Here is a 19,339-nt window from a genome sequence, read left to right as displayed (position 1 = left end):
ACTACCTTAACTGACAAAGTGAAATATTGCGCAGACATCTATAATAAGTAAAGGGGTCCAATCGGGGGATCCACTCCTTCTGCCATAAAGTTATAAAGAGCTTTTACTGTAATTATTATCATTTAATTAACTTAAATGAAATAAATCATCAACATACTAAAGTCAATTATTAAAAAATTACTACCTCAAATAGAAAGATATTTTTCTTAATGATGTATCCTACAATTAAAATACATAAATATTTATATTTTGATTTTTAAAAAATATATATCTTACATTAAATCAATGGAAAATATCAACAGTTTTATTAACTCTTGGGGATTAGTAAGTAAATTGTAATTATGTTGGTCCGCCTTACCTATACCTGGAATAAACAAAGCCCCTCATTCAAAACCCATGTGGGTACACTGCTGCTGGGTAAGAAACTGGTACGCACACACGGAGCCAAGGGCAATGAAAGAATTACAAAATTCGTGATGGATGACTTGCCAAGAGATCGAAGTCCTTATAGCAGGAGGCACAATGGTCCTTGTTCCTACATACTGGCACGTATTAGATTTTCTCCAGTGATGAGTGAATCACTGGCCAACACGATGACAGCTCCTGTTAGTTTCTCTAGCAAGTGACATGCTGCTACTTCCGCTTGCGTTACACCACCAATCACATACACCAATAATGATTTAGGTCGGAGAGGCATCAATGAAAATTTAACATTGTCACTTTTCAATAAATTGGCCGCCGTTTTCAAGTCTTTACAACCAATATCTATATCGTTTACCGCCGTAGAATTGTCCATATTGATTTGCGATAGTTTATCTCCGAGATCATCGACGCTTTTACAACCGTCGAATATGGAACCTCCGAGTTTAACATCATTAACAAGACTCAGTTTGGTTATGAGCTCATTTGTGTTTTCTGAAGTTAGAATAACTTTAGATATTGCGGCAACAGTCGGTACGTAAGACCCGCTAAATACATAACTCGGACATGTTGGATCATTCATTTTGATGTCTTCACTATCGCTGGGTAGTTGTTTCAGTTTATTGGCGGCAGTTTGGAAATTATTTTGCCATCGCGGCAGTCTATCGCTGATAGTGGCCAAATTAGGTATACTAAGCTGCAGTTTTCCACTCGATGGAGCCAATATTAGCCCCGCTGAACACATGTTTTGAAAGATATATAAAAAATTATAGCCGAAAGCGTGCAAGTACTTAGTAACGAGACTGTTATATTCTTCGCTAGTGATTCCTTGGGTTAAAGTCAGTAAACATAGCAACCTCAAGGATGTGTACATGTTGGAATCGGTACATATATTTGTTTCTACATAATTGAAGTTTGATTTTTTGTTTCGATTATAAAGCATGGATCGTTCTGTGATTTGGATGTCTTCGAATCTGTCTCCCAAAGAAGATACGATAGTTTCGCAAGCCAGCACGTGATTCGCCAGACTTCTCTTTGTTGCAATTACCTGCTGTAACTTGGTGGAGACATACTGCTTCATTTGGGTTAATCCCAGGTCTCCGATGTTTCCTCCTTCCGTGTTTAGAGCTTTGACTTTAGCATTTAGTACAGAAAAAACAGTAGAAAAGTGTCGATATCTGATTTCAGAATAAATAGCGTCAGAGTCACCGTCCAAAAGCATAATGGTTTTATTAGGTAGTTTATTATCCTTGTTTGGAGCTTCAGGCTGCGAATTCGTCACTCCTCGTTTGAATTTTGTATTATTTACATCGAGATCGAGTTTCCCGCATTTCACCGGGAACACTTCGTGCAGGAGGCCAGTGTAAGTAGCCGGAGTGAGGAGTCCCGAAGCGTAATCTTGGTCTCTATCCATGATGAGTAGAGCTCCGAAATCATTTTCCGATTTCGCTATCTTATCTCTGTCAAATGTCTCATGGTATATGTCGTACATTTCCATAACGCTACTGGATAGTTTCCCGACCGTTACGAACAACTGAGGTTTTCCCACAATTTGGAAGAGAGTCCACAGCGAGTTGGATACGCTATTTAGGAGCGAAGAATCTTTATTTACAAAGACAGACTTGAAAAGAAATGGCAATTCCAGGCTTAAAACATTCTCATCCGTGAGAATAAGTTCCCACTGGAATGACTTGAGATTAACGATTCCCGCCAGTCCCTCTTCCTCCAATAATGTGTCATATGCTGCAAAAACTTTTGGGATAACTATAATTGTGATGCAAGTTGTCTCATCTACAGCCTTTTGGCTTAGTAGACCATTGATTTGGTCGAGGACATATTTAAAATTAATCAAACACGACGGAATCATATAGATCCTGTTGGCATTTGTGGATGAATTGATTTTCGGGTCCAGTTTATATATTTTATCCACTCCCCTTTGCCTGAAAAAAATAACAATAGAGTGAGACACTACACAGTATAATAGTAAAAAAAATATATAAAATAAAATAAAAATACCGAAATGACTAACCGTAACCAAGAAGCCGCGCACATACATTCCAGAGGTTCGATAAGAGTTGGTTCAATTATTAAGTCTTTCTTGTCCCCGCAAGTCAATAAAATACTTTCCAACTTCTTCTGAGAGATGAGACATAGAGATGATATTTTCTTCTTTAAAGATATTTCCATTTTCAATAGTATTCCGAGACGATTTTAACGTGGAAATGATAAACGTCAATATTAAATGTCACTCAAACGTCAAATCTGGTCAAAACAATAGTGTTGCTAACGGTTTACCTAGATCGAGTTTTTTTAAAGTTGTAAAATACATACATTTAGGCATAGGTATATATTATATGTATTTTAATAAAATAGAAATAAGTTTATTTTTTGTGGGTACAATAATAAAATTTAAATCTTCAATTCATCAAAACGATGGAGTACAATTATAAATATTATAAACATGGTGCTGGCAAAAACTACTGAAAATTCTAGGAAAAATAAGCGAACGGTAAGTAAAGAAACGATCCTCTTCACCTACTTACGCGGTGAAGCAAATAAACTGCGCGAGTTAATTGGAAAATTGAGGGAATTTGTCAAAATTTTTGCACTGTTTAAAATGGGAAAACTGTAAATTCTAAACAAAATATTTTTTTATTTCTAAATTCTAAAAAATGTAATCAAGCTATTTTCTACTATCTCTATGGCAACACTAGAACTAAATTTCCGGTCATGCGCCGTTTCTAAATTTTCATACGTCTTTTTCGCTCCTTCAGACATGGCTGCGAGATTTATTTCTAGATTGGTAAGTTATATCATCCTTATATACATTTACTGAAACAATTACAATTCCGACAACTCATAAATTACACGGTATTCCGAAGACTATTTTTGAGCTATTAACATCTTATTTTTCACTGTCCTTACGCTTAAACGTTGAGGTTATCATTTTATTATGCAAAAGAAAAAATAGATCTCGCAAAATGTTATCTATTTTAAGTACGTTCAGTTAAATTGAACGCGGCCGTTGGTTTTAACTGTAGAGTATCGCTTTTCGCCTCTGTTTAAAATTTTATTTTAGAGACATTTAATTTAACATATCTATTCTCTAAGATGTTTTCTTCCATAAGGTCTCCGACCAAATTTCACGGACGTGTCGAGATTTGCGCCGTTTAATGGTGTAATTGACACGAATTAATGAGTTGATTAGTATGCAGGTGCAATGAAGGTTTGTGCGTAGGTTTCTGCATAATTAAATCGCTGAGACAGACGGTCGGTTTTGGGGGAGTGTTTATGTTTATGTAATGTGTGGTAGGCCTTGCCTCGCGCGAGCGGCGCGCGGCCCTACAGCTCGGCCCCCAAGAAGTGCACGCTCATCCCCGGAGATGGCATCGGGCCGGAGATATCGGCCGCCGTGCAGAAGATCTTCGCTTCAGCCAACGTTCCCATCGAATGGGAAAGTGTGGATGTTACACCGGTCAGGGTGAGTACTCTCATTCTTTCTCGTTCTTCTTACCCTCAACCGCACCCAATAATTTACATGCCAATTTATATAGGATTGTTATTATTGTCCGCCTCCGTGGTGTAGTGGTCAGCGTGTAGCTACCGTGCTGATGTCCAGGGTTCGATTCCCAGGGGGGTGAAAATAAATATTAGTGATTTTACACTGTAATATTTATTTAATATTACCCTGGACTGGTTCCTGAAGCGCAAGAGTGATCACCTTGCCTTCATGTAAGTGACGACCAAGATAACACTGCGTCAATTCGATGCAGTGCCCTATGCACCATTGGGTGCGGATAAGGGTTAGAGGAAGAAGAAATCTTTCGTAAATCAACTTTTGTCCTTGCTGGAACACGTTGAAAATAGTTCAGTAAAAACAATTCCCATTTTACAAAATTAGAGAATGTGACCAAAGATTTCCCGTCAGGGAGTCAGTGGCATTATATATACATATATTAGGATATTTTAGTATTATTTTGTTGATTAACGTCTAAAATTATCTAACGGTAGGGAATTTCATAATACTGAGACTGTAATGTGATTTAAAATAAATGTTTATATTTTGTATTATTCTCGATCTAAGTTATTATTAGTTTTTAAAGTATTGTTTACTGATGATTGTCGCGGACATCTTTAATCATTTGTTTTTACATTTCAAATTTTATCCTCGAAGAACTCGTATATATCGGCAGTGTAGAACTTACGCAAGCGGTACAAGTGTGGATATGCAACCCCGAGTTGCCCTTGCCATTACTGCTATTCCTCTTTTCTCCGCTATAACACTTTTATAGTTTCCTTTCTAATATAGCAGTAATCAGCTGTCCAAACTCAAAACACAGTAAGGGACATGTATTTTGTAGTAGGTTTTTTTTACATTTTTGGACTAAATAGATTCTACTTGTCCAATAATACAAAAAAAAATGTACTGCAAAAAAAAATGTCCCTTACTGTGTTTTAAGTTTGGACAGCCGTAATGTCCTTCACTATGAGCTTTTTCACTAACGTCACCCGAATCCTATCAAACATATTTCACCCCATATATCCGTGGATCTGGAGGGCGGGACTGATCTTGCCTTTGTGAAATATCTGGGTTGCTCATTTACATCATATTTCAATAGGCGATACCTTGATTTATAAAAGATACAAATCTACTCGTATATAAATTGGTTTTCATTTAATTTGGTGTTTGTAAAGAGTTAACTACTTATCTAAGAGCGAGAATGCTGACCAGTATTATCAGCCAATTTACAGAAACATCTCAGTACGTGTTATTAAACATATCGCTCACTCCTTTCAAGAACGTCATAAATCAAAAAACTTGATTTTGCAGGAGAATGTTTTTAAAGTTTAAAAATATAACACAATGTATTGAAAATAAATATCAAGCCACTTATTGAACTTTTTACTGTGCAACAGTTCTTTTGAGGTAAAACCTGAATGTTTTTTCTCCATTTGAAAAATATTTAGTTTATTTAAAAAAAATAATTAAACCATACCTTTTCTTCAAAATGCAAAAACAACATTTTCTGCTCTATAGCGGGTAAATATTAAGTTAAAAATATGTCTCTTTTGCTGGGATATAGTACATTTTCTGGGCATTCCGAAAACATGCACAACTGAAAATTGACGATTTTTGATTTATGACGTTCTTGAAAGGAGTGAGCGATATGTATTAGAAAACTTTTGTTAGTGTTGTGTGCATAATTTTAAATGTAAATATTATTGTTTTGTTCTCTAGCCAGTCATGTTGTGGTTGGGAAGATTCTCAGGTTATCTTTCAATGATTTATTTCATTTCTTGCAGCTTGTTGACTAAATTAATTTCCATTTTAATGTTGTTTTTCGGTGCAATGTTTGCAAAAGGCTGTGAAAAATTGAAACTTACGCAAGGTATTAAAATCTCCGCAAATATGGAAGGCATCAAATATATAAAACAATGTAAATGTTTTGTAAATTTTAATTTGTTTTTGATATAATTCAAATCTTTGGTAACTCTTTGTTGGTCTAATGGTTGGCGCGCTTAGCTACCGTGCTGGAGATCCCAGGTTCGATTCCCACGGAAGGGAGGTGAAAATAAATATTGGTGATTTTATACTCTAAAATTTATTTAATATTACCCTGGACTGGTCCCTGAAGCGTAGGAGTGATCACCTTGTCTTCGTGTAAGTAACGATCAAAATAACACCGTGTCAAAACGATGCAGTACCCAATGCACCATTGGGTGCAGATAAGGGTTAGAGGAAGAAGAAATCTTTCGTAAACCAACTTTCGTACTTGCTGGAATACATTGAAAATTCAGTAAAAACAATTGCCATTTCACAAAATTAGAGAATGTGACCAAAGATTTCCCGAGTCGGTGACATTGTATGTACATATATTAGGACATTTTATTATTATTATGTTGATTACTGTCTAAAATTAAAAGTAGGAAATTTCATATTACTGAGACTGTAATGTTTAAAATAAATGCTTATTATTCTCGATCATTGACTTTGGCCAGGCTGGTGGTGATTAAGCATTATTTGGTCTTGTGGCGTGTTGGACTATTTTGCGCTACCTGTGGCTCTGCGAGGTCTGTCTTCTAGTGTATTATTTCAAAGCAGCACCTTCAGCTTATTTATCTGATCCATCCGGTACTCGGGGGAGTGACCGGCGGCCATTGGACCTGGCACCATCAACTCCGTCTTCTTCTTGTCGTCGGCTCGTTACATGTCCATAAATACCCGAGGATGATAAAATTTACGGCAGATTAAAGTCTTTCCATGAAACGGAGTTTCTCTTGGCCATCCGCCTCCATAGGCGGTGTTCAGTCTGCGCAGCATCTTCCTCTGATGCGTCTATTCTCTGTCATTCCCTTTCCTTGATGATGCACATTTCCACGCCGTACAAAAATATGGCGAGCACTAGTGCTCTTACTGAGCCCTTCTTCCTTCTACTAACCCTTATCCACACCCAGCAGTGCATAGGGCACTGCATCATATAGAAGTAGTGTTATCTCGGTCGTTAAATACACAAAGAGCAGGTGGTCAGCCTTCCGCTTCAGGTACCAGTCCAGGGTCATATTAAATAAATATTAGACTAAAAATTACTGATATTAATTTTAGCAGGTCATGGTATTTTTTGCTAGATTTCGGTCTCTCCATGTTTAGGATAGTTTGTCCATTCGCGCGTTGTCGTTATCACATACAGCCAATGTTTATATTTAGATATCTTTAAGTAAAAAAAGATATAATTTGTATTTTTAAAATTATTTTGTTATTATGCGATAAGACACTAGTTTTATTTTAGAGAAATATGTAAATGACATCTTCATTAGTAAACCCAATTATTATTCAATTGATAAAGAGCTACTTATTTGTGAAATATGAATAAGCCCGTTGCAATTAGCATTCTCTTCCACTAATTTATATTACCGTTAACCTCCACTAATTTACAGAAACTATTCCACCCACACATTTACGTGGTTACCTAACCATTTACATATCTCGGCTTCAGATCTTTTGTTTTTTCTTTGAAACGCTGACAGTTCTATAGAAGATTACATAACTGAATTTGAAGCTTGGCAGATGGTCACAATATAGTGTGTTTACAAATATTAGTAGGTAAGACTTTTGTGCTTAGTATACAGTAGAACCTCTCATAATGAGTTCAATTCGTTCCAGCATCTTACTCGTTAAGCGAAACATTTTTTCCCATACAAATCAATGTAAAATACGATAATGCATTCCAGGCCGACAGAAAATTCAATTTTTTACAATTTTTTTTTAACGTTTATTCAAATAAAATTACTTTCGAAACCGAATTTTGTATCTGCGTTTTTATCGCATTCCATAAAATAAGTTGTTTTATATTTAGGAGTAATTGTGAAGTAATTCATTAAAATTCTTTTTTTAAATAATAATTTCAGCACTTTCTGATTATCCTGTAGAACAAATTCTGTGAATGTGTCGCGTACAGATTATGAATCAATTAGGGCCACTTGCAATGCACTATATTCACACGCATTTGTTTACTATGTAGTACTCCAATACACATCTACTAACTGTAATGGTTTATATCCCCCTAAATAATAATAATAAATTTAATTTGTCATAGTATTATACCTACAATGATCTTATTACATTGAATAAAGAAAACACTTGGTTTTTTACCACTTGAGTTTTATTATAGACTACATGTTTCAGAAGTTAAAGTTAAACATGTAGTCTATAATAAAACTCAAGTGGTAAAAAACGAAGTGTTTTCTTTATTCATTGTAACATGTCTTACCACAAAGTTAATGTCGAAACAATAAATAAAATATCTTATTACATCATTTCATTTGAGGTTAACTTGATGACTGCAGTTCAATTATTATCTCGAGCCATAAAATATTATTTATTCTCGTGTTTTAAAATAAGTATTCTTGGCTCTTTTATTATATTTTTATGTCTGAATAATATCATTAGAATATATTCCGCAGGGTGCGGACGGCAAGTTCGGCATTCCCCAGGACGCCATCGACTCCGTGAACAAGAACAAGATCGGGCTGAAGGGGCCGCTGATGACGCCCGTGGGCAAGGGGCACCGCTCCCTGAACCTGGCGCTGCGCAAGGAGTTCAGTCTGTACGCCAACGTGCGGCCCTGCCGCAGCATCGAGGGCTACAAGACGCTGTACGACAACGTGGACGTGGTGACCATCCGCGAGAACACGGAGGGCGAGTACTCGGGCATCGAGCACGAAATCGTGGACGGGGTGGTGCAGAGCATCAAGCTCATCACGGAGGACGCCAGCAAGCGCGTGGCGGAGTTTGCCTTCCAGTACACGCGCGCCGCCGGCCGCCACAAGGTCACGGCCGTGCACAAGGCCAACATCATGCGCATGTCGGACGGCCTCTTCCTGCGCTGCTGCCGCGACATGGCCGAGAAGTACCCCGACGTCAAGTTCGAGGAGAAGTACCTGGACACCGTGTGCCTCAACATGGTGCAGGACCCCAGCAAGTACGACGTGCTCGTCATGCCCAACCTCTACGGGGACATCATGTCCGACATGTGCGCCGGGCTCGTGGGCGGCCTGGGCCTCACGCCCTCCGGCAACATCGGCCTCAACGGGGCGCTCTTCGAGTCGGTGAGTGCTACTCTATCTCCCACCAGTCACAACTCTAAATTAAGTGTCTCCTGAAATATCACAAATTTCATGCCGTAAAGCTCTAGTCGGAAATTAGCTATATGATGTTAGTATTTTTGTAGGTTTTGTTGCCACTGATTGTTCATGTTTTGGACCATATTACAATACTTATCATATGCATCATGTTTTTAAAAAAAGACAATAGACAAAAATATACCTATTCAATTCCATCAACTCCTACCAACCAAGGATGGACAATAGTATGTTCTCTCAAGTCCGAATGAAATATTGCTTTTGTTTTTCTGAATTCGCATTTTTTTTTATCAGTTTTTCATATTGTGTATGATTAATAAATTCATTTGGCCTTAAGAAAATCCTTTTAAAAATCGTTAGGAAATTGCAAAAAACTTTTGACTACGTTCACCATGTTTGGTTGGCTACAATAAAGTTTTTTTTTTGTTCTCACACAATCGTAGTTAACTTGTTTTGCGTTATCTGATTCAAAGGTCCACGGAACGGCACCGGATATCGCCGGAAAGGATCTGGCCAACCCCACGGCGCTCCTGCTGTCGGCCGTCATGATGCTGCGTCACATGGAGCTCAACACGCACGCCGACCTCATCGAGAAGTCCTGCTTCGCCGTCATCAAGGAGGGCAAGTTCCTCACCGGAGACCTCGGGGGCAAGGCCAAGTGCTCCGAATTCACCAACGAGATCATCAAGAAGATAGAGGCTCACTAAACTGCCTATCTAGCTAGTCGATAAGTTAAGCTTGCCCGCCTCGGTACAAACAAAATGGGAGAAAGCACTCTATATTGACTGTTGATATTTATATTTTACAGTATTTATTGCGTAGTTTTAAAAAGAAAAAAAACCTTTTACAGTTTTTGCGTGCCGCCTTTTTTTACACATAATTTTATTTTACACGACTTTGATTTTTGTTATTCGATGTATGTTGAGCGGGAAATGTTGACTATTTACCTTCTCGGGTTCCTGTTTCGCCAAAGTTCTAATGCGTTAGGCAAATTAGGTTCTAAATTTAAGTCCCGCCGGTCTAACGTTGCCTTTTACTCCCCTTACTAGCAATTCAGCATTTTCTCTAATTTTAGATTGGGCTAATGTATTTCAGCTAAGGAAATCCCAAGACAATACTTAAAGTGTACTTTGTCGTTGTTCATGTGAATAACTTAGAAATTAAATTATGAATCTTTTATTTATGTTTAGGAAATGACGAAAATTTGGCTTGTTGTAAATACGACGCGATGAGATTACTACGGCGACTAGAATGGGGCTATTATATATTTATTTATTCTGAATTTTAGCAAAGTATTGTTGGCGATGCGCCATCTTAGTTAATTCAATCCACTTATTAGGTGAATAGAAAAGCAATTATGATCAATTATTAGCAGAATCTTACAGTTATTTCTAGTTACCGGACGTTTATGTGATTTAGTGTAGTAATTTATTGGTAACGATAGGTCTCGGGTTATGTGCCGTACCACTTCTCTGGCCGGGAGTTACATAGTAATGTACCGCGCGCGGAGGAGTGTTGTCTTATGTTTCTACCATTACAAAATGTTTTTGTAACTAACACGTGTCTTAATAAGGAATCATTGTATCTTTTATTGGTTCTCCAATAAATTCGGTTGATTTTTAACAGACTTTTTATTGGACTTCTCACAAATGCCATGAATTTATGTACCTTCTCAAGCACTTGGATAATCCGTTAGTGTTTTCGACTTTCCACTTCTGCGTATTATACATTACATATATGGACAAATGAGCCATCGGAAAATTTTTTCGGTAGGTATGATTCTTTGTATTGAAGTATTTATAAAGGGTCCGCCAAATAACTTTTTTTTTTTGAAAATGCTATAAGTGCTATCGAGTGTAGCTTCGGCTGTGTGGCACGTAGCGCCGTCCTGTTGAAACCAAATGTTGCCAATATCCTCCTCTTCAATTTTTGTGAACAAAAATCCGTTCAACATGGCCCGATAACGATCGCCATTGACTGTAACGGCCACTCCTTGCTCATTTTCAAAGAAAAATGGCCCAATTATGCCTCTGGACCAAAATCCGCACCAAACAGTGACTCGTTTTGGGTGTACCGGCTTTTCAATGTATGCGTGCGGGTTTTCTGTGCCCCAAATACGACAATTTTGCTTGTTTACATACCCGCCAAGATCAAAATGAGCTTCATCCGAAAAGATGATTTTTTTGGCAAAATCGGCATCTTCTGTAAGTCGATCGCAGGCCCACTCAGCGAAGCGAAAACGCATTGGATGGTCAGTTGGCTTCAACTCCTGAACCAATTGGACTTTGTATGGCGTCATACCAAGGTCTTTATGCAAAATTCGTCTCAATGATGTCTCCGAAATGTTCAATTGTTGAGAACGACGGTGAATTGATGTTGATGGCGCTTCACGCACACTTTCTGCCACAACATCGATATTCTCGGGTGTACGCACTGTTTTTGGCTTTTCACGCTTTGGTTTATCGATGAGGATGCCAGTTTCTTTCACTTTTTTCACAAGATAACGAACATACGGAGCTGACGGTGCTTCTCTTCTTCCAAAAACCGTACGCAATTTTCGCACACATTCTGCAACATTACCATGATTTTCAAAGTAATGTCGCAATATTTCCCAGCGTTGTTCAAGCGTATACACAACCATATTCGCTCAGCGGAAGGATAAAACTAATTATCTGTCAAATCAGACATGAGCTAAGTGTTACCATTCACGAAATAAGCACTAGTTGAAAAAAAAAACTTTAGATGGCGGACCCTATACTATATATATAATATCAAGTGCATTTGTATATACCTAAATTGTGTTGTGTGTAATGTAAACTACTGAAGTATGCAATTATTTTCCATTTTTCAAACCTTGTAATCATCAAATAACTAAACAAAAATCTCCCCCTTCCAACATATTATAGGTGATTGGGATTCCAGGAACAGTATAATTTGCATAGCAGTCGGAATAATAAAAAAAACCTTGGTAATTTAAATAAATGTTATTTAATTTATACATAAACAATTATATTACATAATTAAAAATTATATAAAGTGAGACAATTTAATAAATAAAAAACAATAAAAATCCATTTCCTCATACCTCTCTCCCCTTGCCCTCGGTAACAAAAAACATTATGGTATAATGTTATAACTAACTTGCGGGATAAACATTGCAATGGAATCTTCCCACTCCTTAACGTAGGTATTAAAAAATCACACAATTTTTAGTTTAATATGATCAAACTCTCATCAGTGTAGAAATAAATTATTTTAAGATAACACAAACTAATAAAGTAACATTATATAATACAAGTCAAATTACCAAACAATCCTGATTATTGAGGACTCCAATTGTCAGTGAACCTCCTCAAATCACTTAACTCAAATAATAACACTCTTTTTTCTTCTTTGTTGTCAATTGACCGCAACAAATTGCATTATAGTTTATATCATTTTATTATTTGGGAAATCCACCATAAGTCCAGTGCCACCTAGATAATAAATACAATGCTGAGCTGCAAGCTGCGTTTAGTAATTCTGTTTTGTTACTGTTATTGTGTAAATGTGTTTGCCATAAACATTACAATCAAAGTTTATTTTAAAATAAATTACATTTTGAAGAAGTTACAGGGCGCCACAATTTAATACTTTCATGCATATTTCTTTTAACTTAACATCTTTACTTGCAAATGATACGTTTTTTAAATTTTATTTTCATAAATTGAGTTTAATTAATTTCCAATGTACAAACTATTGACTTCATCAATTTTATTACATCATTTTTACTTTTTATGTTGTTCAATGCTACAATATCAATAATTTTTAAAATAAAAATAACATGGTTAAAATAGTAGCATGGTAAACAAATTTGATTCACGGTTATCAAATTTTACAAACAAGCACATATATATATCATCCACAAGTTAAGAGTTTATGTTATATGAAGTATGAAAAGTCTCCATTACTTTAAAGGTCTCCTTTAAAATAATGCTTTGCAAAATTGATTGATTGATTGGAGAAATTATATGGTAGATAGAACAAATGCTAAAATACTTATTCAAGTAACGCATCTGTGCTAGTATTATGTCCAAACAACCATATTATTAGAAATTGCAATTCCCCCTTGTGAATCGAACCCGGGACCTCCAGAACGGTAGCCGTGCGTGCACTACGGAGGCGGATAAATTGTATTTATTCTGATACTTTTATGGTAAAATTATGTAACATCGGAAGCGAGTTGCTAAACGCGACTTACAGCTTGTATTTAATATATTGAGATGAGTCATAGATACATATCTTCCTTTATTAAAAACAAACTTACGCCTTAATAAGATCCAGTGCTAAACAAAAAGGTGAAAGAACTGTAATAGTAAGGTAAAATTGGTTTGTTGAATTTTGTACTTGAGATACATCGTCGAAGGACGAGCCAATGTTGAACACTCCATCAAAAGTGATAAAACATAATAGAATCCGGTGCATTTTAAAGTACCGGGGAGATTATGCCGCTTAGAAGAGAGGAAGTTATTATGACTCGACCCGACGGGAGACTAGGAGGCACCGGTTAGTCCGAGTGGTTACAAATAAATGTTAAGTAAATCACGACTCCGTCTCGTCACATCACATTCCTAGTTTATATAAAGTATGCTTTACAGAAAATGGTAAGAAGGAATATCACAGGGTTCTCATGAACAGGAATGACTAATTAACACTAAAACAGAAAACTGCACAACACGCCTGCGCTAATAAATTATCCAATATTTCATATTCTACAAAATCAACTAAATACCTCATTTAACTTTCAAATACATTATAACACTTTACAATTTTCGTAACACTAAGTGCGCAACAAGTAAGGTGCAGAAGCACAAAGGATAAACTTGCGCACGTTTGTACTGCGTAATAGAAAATAATATAAAACATTCAGAATGTGCACTACTTAAACCTCAACCAGCTTGACACCCTAATATTAAACATAACGGTAAAATACACTATTATGGGGTTAAATAGTATTGCCACTAGGTTTTACAAATTAATATTGTAATATAACAAATATTTTTATGGATTATAAAACTTTATCATTACAACAAAATATATATTATCGTAGGAAAAACAAAAACAATGGGAATAAAGATAAAAAACCAGTATGCAAAAGGAAGTCTTTCATGAATTTTTCTTGTAATTGATGGAAATCATCTCGCCTTGGCAGTCGAGCGTTTGCCCGTTTGTGTCGCAATGACATAAGACTATTATTAGTCGCAAATCAAAATGGTGGGCTATCCTGTTATCTATGATATTCAAGTCCTACCTCTAATAAGTGCAGGTAATTATTATTTTTGAAGAATGGTGGTGCAATGTCGCAGTGTTAATGGCCACCAGGAATCAGATAAACCGTATGGCCCGACATTTCAATTTGCAAATTAATCTTATTGTGTGTACCAACAATAAGAAAAATCCTTTACTTTCCCAAAATCAATACTTATTATGTATTGCGATTCTCCCAACTCATTTCTGGAGAGTAAAGACCCCTTTCTTTAGCGTTCAAGCAACCATTGTATGTATAACATTTTGAAATTACTTTTTCTTGACCAGATTAAGTGGAAATACATTAAAATGTGCCCATTTTAAAAACAGTAAAAGCTCGTTAATTCGAAATAGAAGGGAGCAAAATTTAAAAAATATCAAATTTGAATAAACAATATTTTTTGAGTAATTTGTACTTCTAAACTGATGTGCAATCAATATTTTTTGTTGACAAAAGCTGTGAATTAATAGGGAATTTTAACCAATATAAAAATAAAAATACATGTACCAGATTTTTTTTTTTTTGAAAAAAAATCTTTTTTACGATTTGTTATTTTCTTGTAAAATATTTTTAAAAAATCTGTAAATTCAGCGATATTTTTAAATTATCAAAAGTTTTGTATTTTTTGAGGGATCAGAAAATCGAAATATGAAGAAATTAGAATTATAGTTGTTTGAATTAACGAGTTCTTATTTTATGACACAAAGTAATGTATATTTATTATAATATTCAGAATGTTAAACATCGATGAACCATCATTATTTCTGGATTGTATTTTTTTATTTTAAATTTAGTAATGATCAGTGATTGAAACAAAACATGATGGGAGGAAAATAAAGAAATCCTCATAAAAATATTCCTATATCAGGGTCATTCGTGATCAGGATCTTCGAGATCTATCAGTATCTTACCTCCAAATAACAATTTACATAGTTTATTGACCTTTGAGTACATATTTCATGGTCATTTTAAATAAATAAATAACAAAACACAGTTTATTGAACTAAATAGAGAATTCCTACGTTTGTAATTAATCCGAGATAAAATAGCCAATAACATTTGGTTATAATAAATAGATATTCGTAATATTTGCACTATATAATGATATGGAATAGAGAAGGAAATAAACATTGGTGAACTGAATGCGGAACAAACTGCCCATAGACTCGTGTATGTCTTAATAAATATGAAAAAATATATTTCTGTACATAGTCTTTATCAAAAGCGCACAAAAAAATGAAGTGCATTTGTAAAATATGAATTTAGCAAACGACTAAACTAACAAAGCACTAAACTTTTTGTTAAAGAATTATTGCATATTTATCATATTACAGTAGTCTCTATAATCCGACACTCCGGTGCTGTGCTAATTTTAAGAAACCCGCAAGAACAAATTCTGAACACATAATATTCAAGATACATATGTACTTAATAATCGGCTCTTGTATCCAGGTTTTATTTCTTCGTAGAATACTTTATACATTATTCTTGTATTATTTATAACTCCAAACAGCCTATTTTAATAAGTGATTTCTTATACATATATCGATTTAACACCTGTTAGTCAGATTAGAGAAATTCTACTGTATTTATATGATAATCATTATGCCAATCAAGTTGCCTGCGTGCCGTGTACTAGATATGCAGTAGGGAGGGCGACGCAGAAGAAGAACTCATCTAAATAGATGTAACGCTGATCTCTTATTCGTTTACATCGGGTTGCTTCTGTGTAACACACCCTAGCTTCTGCAACTCTAGGCTCGGTTCTAAATCGGCAAGAGAAGAGGACAGGGAAATACTGGAGATATAAGCGAGGTGGCAAGATTATGCAAAATATTTAGAAATTAACACAACCAAATATTATATGTATTCTATAAAAATAATCACATTTAATAAAAATGGAAGTAAGAAATACTTTTCTTTCTACGTAAATCTGAAACTACAGTGACGTAATAGTGTGTCGCTTTTATTAATAAGATTGTATTAATTATTTTATTGAAGTTCTAAAATGGCACCAATAAACAAAAATCATTTTAATACAGTAAAAGCTCCTCAATTTTAAATTAAAGTAGAAAATTAAAAAATGTTACAAAACTATTTTTTTTACTATATAGAGTAATATAGGCAATGGTTCCGAAAGTAATAAAATATATAATAATTGTTAGTAAAATAACACAAGCAGTGAATAAAATCTAATTTTTAATCAATTAAAAAAAACAGCTTTTTCACTATTATTTTATTTATTTTTTTGTTTTTTTTTTCTTTGTTATTTTTGCTCGTTTTTCATGATTGCACTCGATTTCGAGGAATTATTTTTTTCGGGTTTTAAATATATTTGAATTATGGAATGCTTTGCGTAAAAAATCATTAAAGAATTCAAAATTTGAAATATCTTTCGGTTTAGGGCCAAATGTTTGAATTAATGAACTTTTACTGTACACAGATTCTAAAACGTTTGAAACATTTCAACTCTTTAGTTGTTTAGATTAAGTTTATTGGGGAATTGGCGGATGTGCCGCTTTCGTAATAATTAAAACTAGGCAACTTCCGCATAAATATACATAGTAATACTAATGGTATTCTGAAGTCGTAGGAGTAATGAGAAGTATTTTCTAGTATTTCCTACTTCCTTACAATTTGTCACCTGTACCGTATATACATCACTCGATTTATTGAATTTCAATTACTCAGCGTCGTGATGACACTTTAGTCAAACCGGTCGGTTGAACTATCTAAGGAAAAGAGCTTACAGACTATATTAAATATCAACTTTAAAAACATTTCTTACAATCAAACTGATTACCTTGACTATTACCTACATATTATAGTTCTGTCTTATGTCATTATCCCTTACATTATAATAATGGTCTTGTAACAGTAATACGAAGCCAGGTTCTCTCATGCAAACTGATAATTCAAAAAACAACAAATCAATTCTCATTGCACCCACCTCAAGCGCGTAATCCTACTACAAATATATATTTAACTAAATGATGATGATTACATTTAAATTAGTTTTACAATAATAATACATTACATATATATTTAATAAACGAAGAGAGAAAGCTAACTATGAAACTCTGTTTCACCATGTCATGGAAAATAGTTACTGTTTTTTTTTTAATCTTAGTATTTCAATCCGGGTATTTTTATATCTGGTCAAGTACTTTAATCTGAAATATTAGGGAAATCCTATACATCAAAGTGAGTAGCATCTGTGGATATTGGTAAAAAACATTTTCATTGAACACGCCGTCTCTACATAATCATGAATTTATTTACATCACTAAGTTTTCTCTTTTCGTTTTTTTCAATACATATGTTTAGCATTTTGGTCATCGCTTTGGGATGAATGTGTAAAATGAAAAAAAAAAACATATATGCAATAATTGCCGAGTTACCCGTAGTGATCAGTATCTTAGAAATGTGTCATTTTATTTCGACAGACGGGAGAACCCGGAAAACATAAAATCTAGCAAAATAAATGCGAAATAGACTCGAATCAAGGGAGAGAATGAATCAAGAAGTATTTATGTAGGTATTAAAGTCTTAACTATAGATGTAAGTACTTTTCTCGAAATCTTTTTCATGTTTGGCTCTCGGCTCATAGTACGGTACCGAGTACTGACACCATTCTGCGAGCTTTACAGAGAGAAGTAGAGTAAACCTATAAATATTAATACATTGGCACTATTGACTACGAGGATATTCGTATAATTACGTATAACATTGATAGGGTTGCCGATGGATATTTTAAAGAGTAATCTTTGGCTTTTAACAAAACAAATAAACTATGATATTAATTACCTCTTTACGGCTGACCATGTTTAGTGAAAAATATCTTATAGGAGACAAACTAAATATGTTCTAGGATCCCTTCATTCGCATGCAGGAACATATTCGGTTTAAAAGGCAAAAAGATCTCCTGCGTTTTTTGGGTGAGAAATTTATAATTTTGAAGTGACAGAAATTTATCTACGATACATGTTGAATCAACCTGTTTTATAGTACTATTTATCACAGGGACATGATACAAGTATTAATTATATACATAAATATACTTACACTTTTACAATAAATTTACTTTTTTATTGAAAAAGTAACTCTGCATAAAATGGCGTAACAAGATTTTACTAGAAACTTTAACCAACGATACGAATTTGAATAAAAATAAAAAAGGGAAAGAACACACCCGCAGTTTTTCGCAGAACTCGTTATGATTAATCGTTTCTTTTTTACTGAGGCCTAATTCAACATCGGACTCGAGTCCGCACACTCTTAATTCCAAGATGGTCGCTAAATTCTATGTCTAACTTTCTCGGGAATCGAGGGTAAAGAACAGTATACGAGTAAGTTAAGAATGGCATTTCATCTAACTGAAAATTTGGCAAGTATTGTACATGAAGAGGAAGCCACCTGCCGATGGACGCGGCAGCCCTCGCTGGCGCACCGCAGGCGGAGAGCTCCCACCCCGAGGGACTCGTGCCCGACAGACGCGCACCGCACGGGTGCGACTGGACTGGAACTCTCAGGAAGTGTCTGGAAGGCTCCCGGGCTGTTAACTGTTAGTGTTTCCGCCGGAGCTGTGGTCCTCTGCGTTCCTGCCGATGTAAGCCCCCTGCCTCGTGTCCACGGGGGCCATCTTGTCCGTCACGATACCCCCAATCAGCGTCGATAATGTTTCTAAAGATTGTCGTACCTGCGCCAATACAATCTTAATTATAATAAACACATTACAAATAACATTTGTCAAATATTGTTCAAACGATTCCGACTATCTAAAGTTGTATTTGATAAGATTTCTGAAGAAAATTTATATGGATACCTACCTGTGCAATATATCATGAATTGTCTGTAGTGTATTTGATTAGTCAATTTAAGATTAACTATGCTATACCTTAATCCGCCTTCGTAGTGTAGTGGTCAGTACATTTGGCTACCATGCTGGAGGTTCCAGGTTCCCAGGTGGGTTAAAAGGGATTTTTCTCTAAT

At 35.3% G+C, this 19,339-nt stretch overlaps 3 protein-coding genes across 6 annotated transcripts in view; 1 reads left to right on the top strand and 2 right to left on the bottom strand.

Annotated features, from left to right (window-relative positions):
- Positions 1–280: 280 nt before the first annotated feature.
- Positions 281–2,723, bottom strand: Vps33B (vacuolar protein sorting 33B). Its single transcript, XM_088261140.1, has 2 exons — positions 2,450–2,723; positions 281–2,360 (listed from the first exon to the last, which is right to left on the bottom strand). Exons 1-2 carry the CDS (start codon positions 2,605–2,607, stop codon positions 536–538), a joined length of 1,983 nt encoding a protein of 660 aa, XP_088117266.1. The 5' UTR covers positions 2,608–2,723; the 3' UTR covers positions 281–535.
- Positions 2,724–3,171: 448 nt separating this feature from the next.
- On the top strand, positions 3,172–16,597 carry Idh3a (isocitrate dehydrogenase [NAD] subunit alpha, mitochondrial). Its single transcript, XM_088261139.1, has 4 exons — positions 3,172–3,223; positions 3,734–3,901; positions 8,383–9,027; positions 9,534–16,597. Exons 1-4 carry the CDS (start codon positions 3,197–3,199, stop codon positions 9,765–9,767), a joined length of 1,074 nt encoding a protein of 357 aa, XP_088117265.1. The 5' UTR covers positions 3,172–3,196; the 3' UTR covers positions 9,768–16,597.
- Positions 16,598–17,938: 1,341 nt separating this feature from the next.
- The window catches only part of LOC148308841 (uncharacterized), a 153,754-nt gene continuing 152,353 nt past the window's right edge, over positions 17,939–19,339 (bottom strand). For all 4 annotated transcript variants that reach the window (XM_088261136.1, XM_088261135.1, XM_088261137.1 and 1 more), the window contains one exon: positions 17,939–19,046. In XM_088261136.1, the coding sequence (XP_088117262.1) occupies positions 18,906–19,046 (141 nt within the window). In that variant the 3' untranslated portion in view covers positions 17,939–18,905. The remainder of the gene's footprint in view (positions 19,047–19,339) is intronic.

Source organism: Brachycentrus maculatus, unplaced genomic scaffold (genome assembly GCF_059751285.1).
Source record: "Brachycentrus maculatus isolate JH-2025_06_01 unplaced genomic scaffold, ASM5975128v1 h1tg000147l, whole genome shotgun sequence".
Classification (NCBI taxonomy): Eukaryota; Metazoa; Arthropoda; class Insecta; order Trichoptera; family Brachycentridae; genus Brachycentrus; species Brachycentrus maculatus.
The sequence above is the reverse complement of the archived record's forward strand: the minus strand, read 5'-3'. Positions and strand labels throughout refer to the sequence as shown.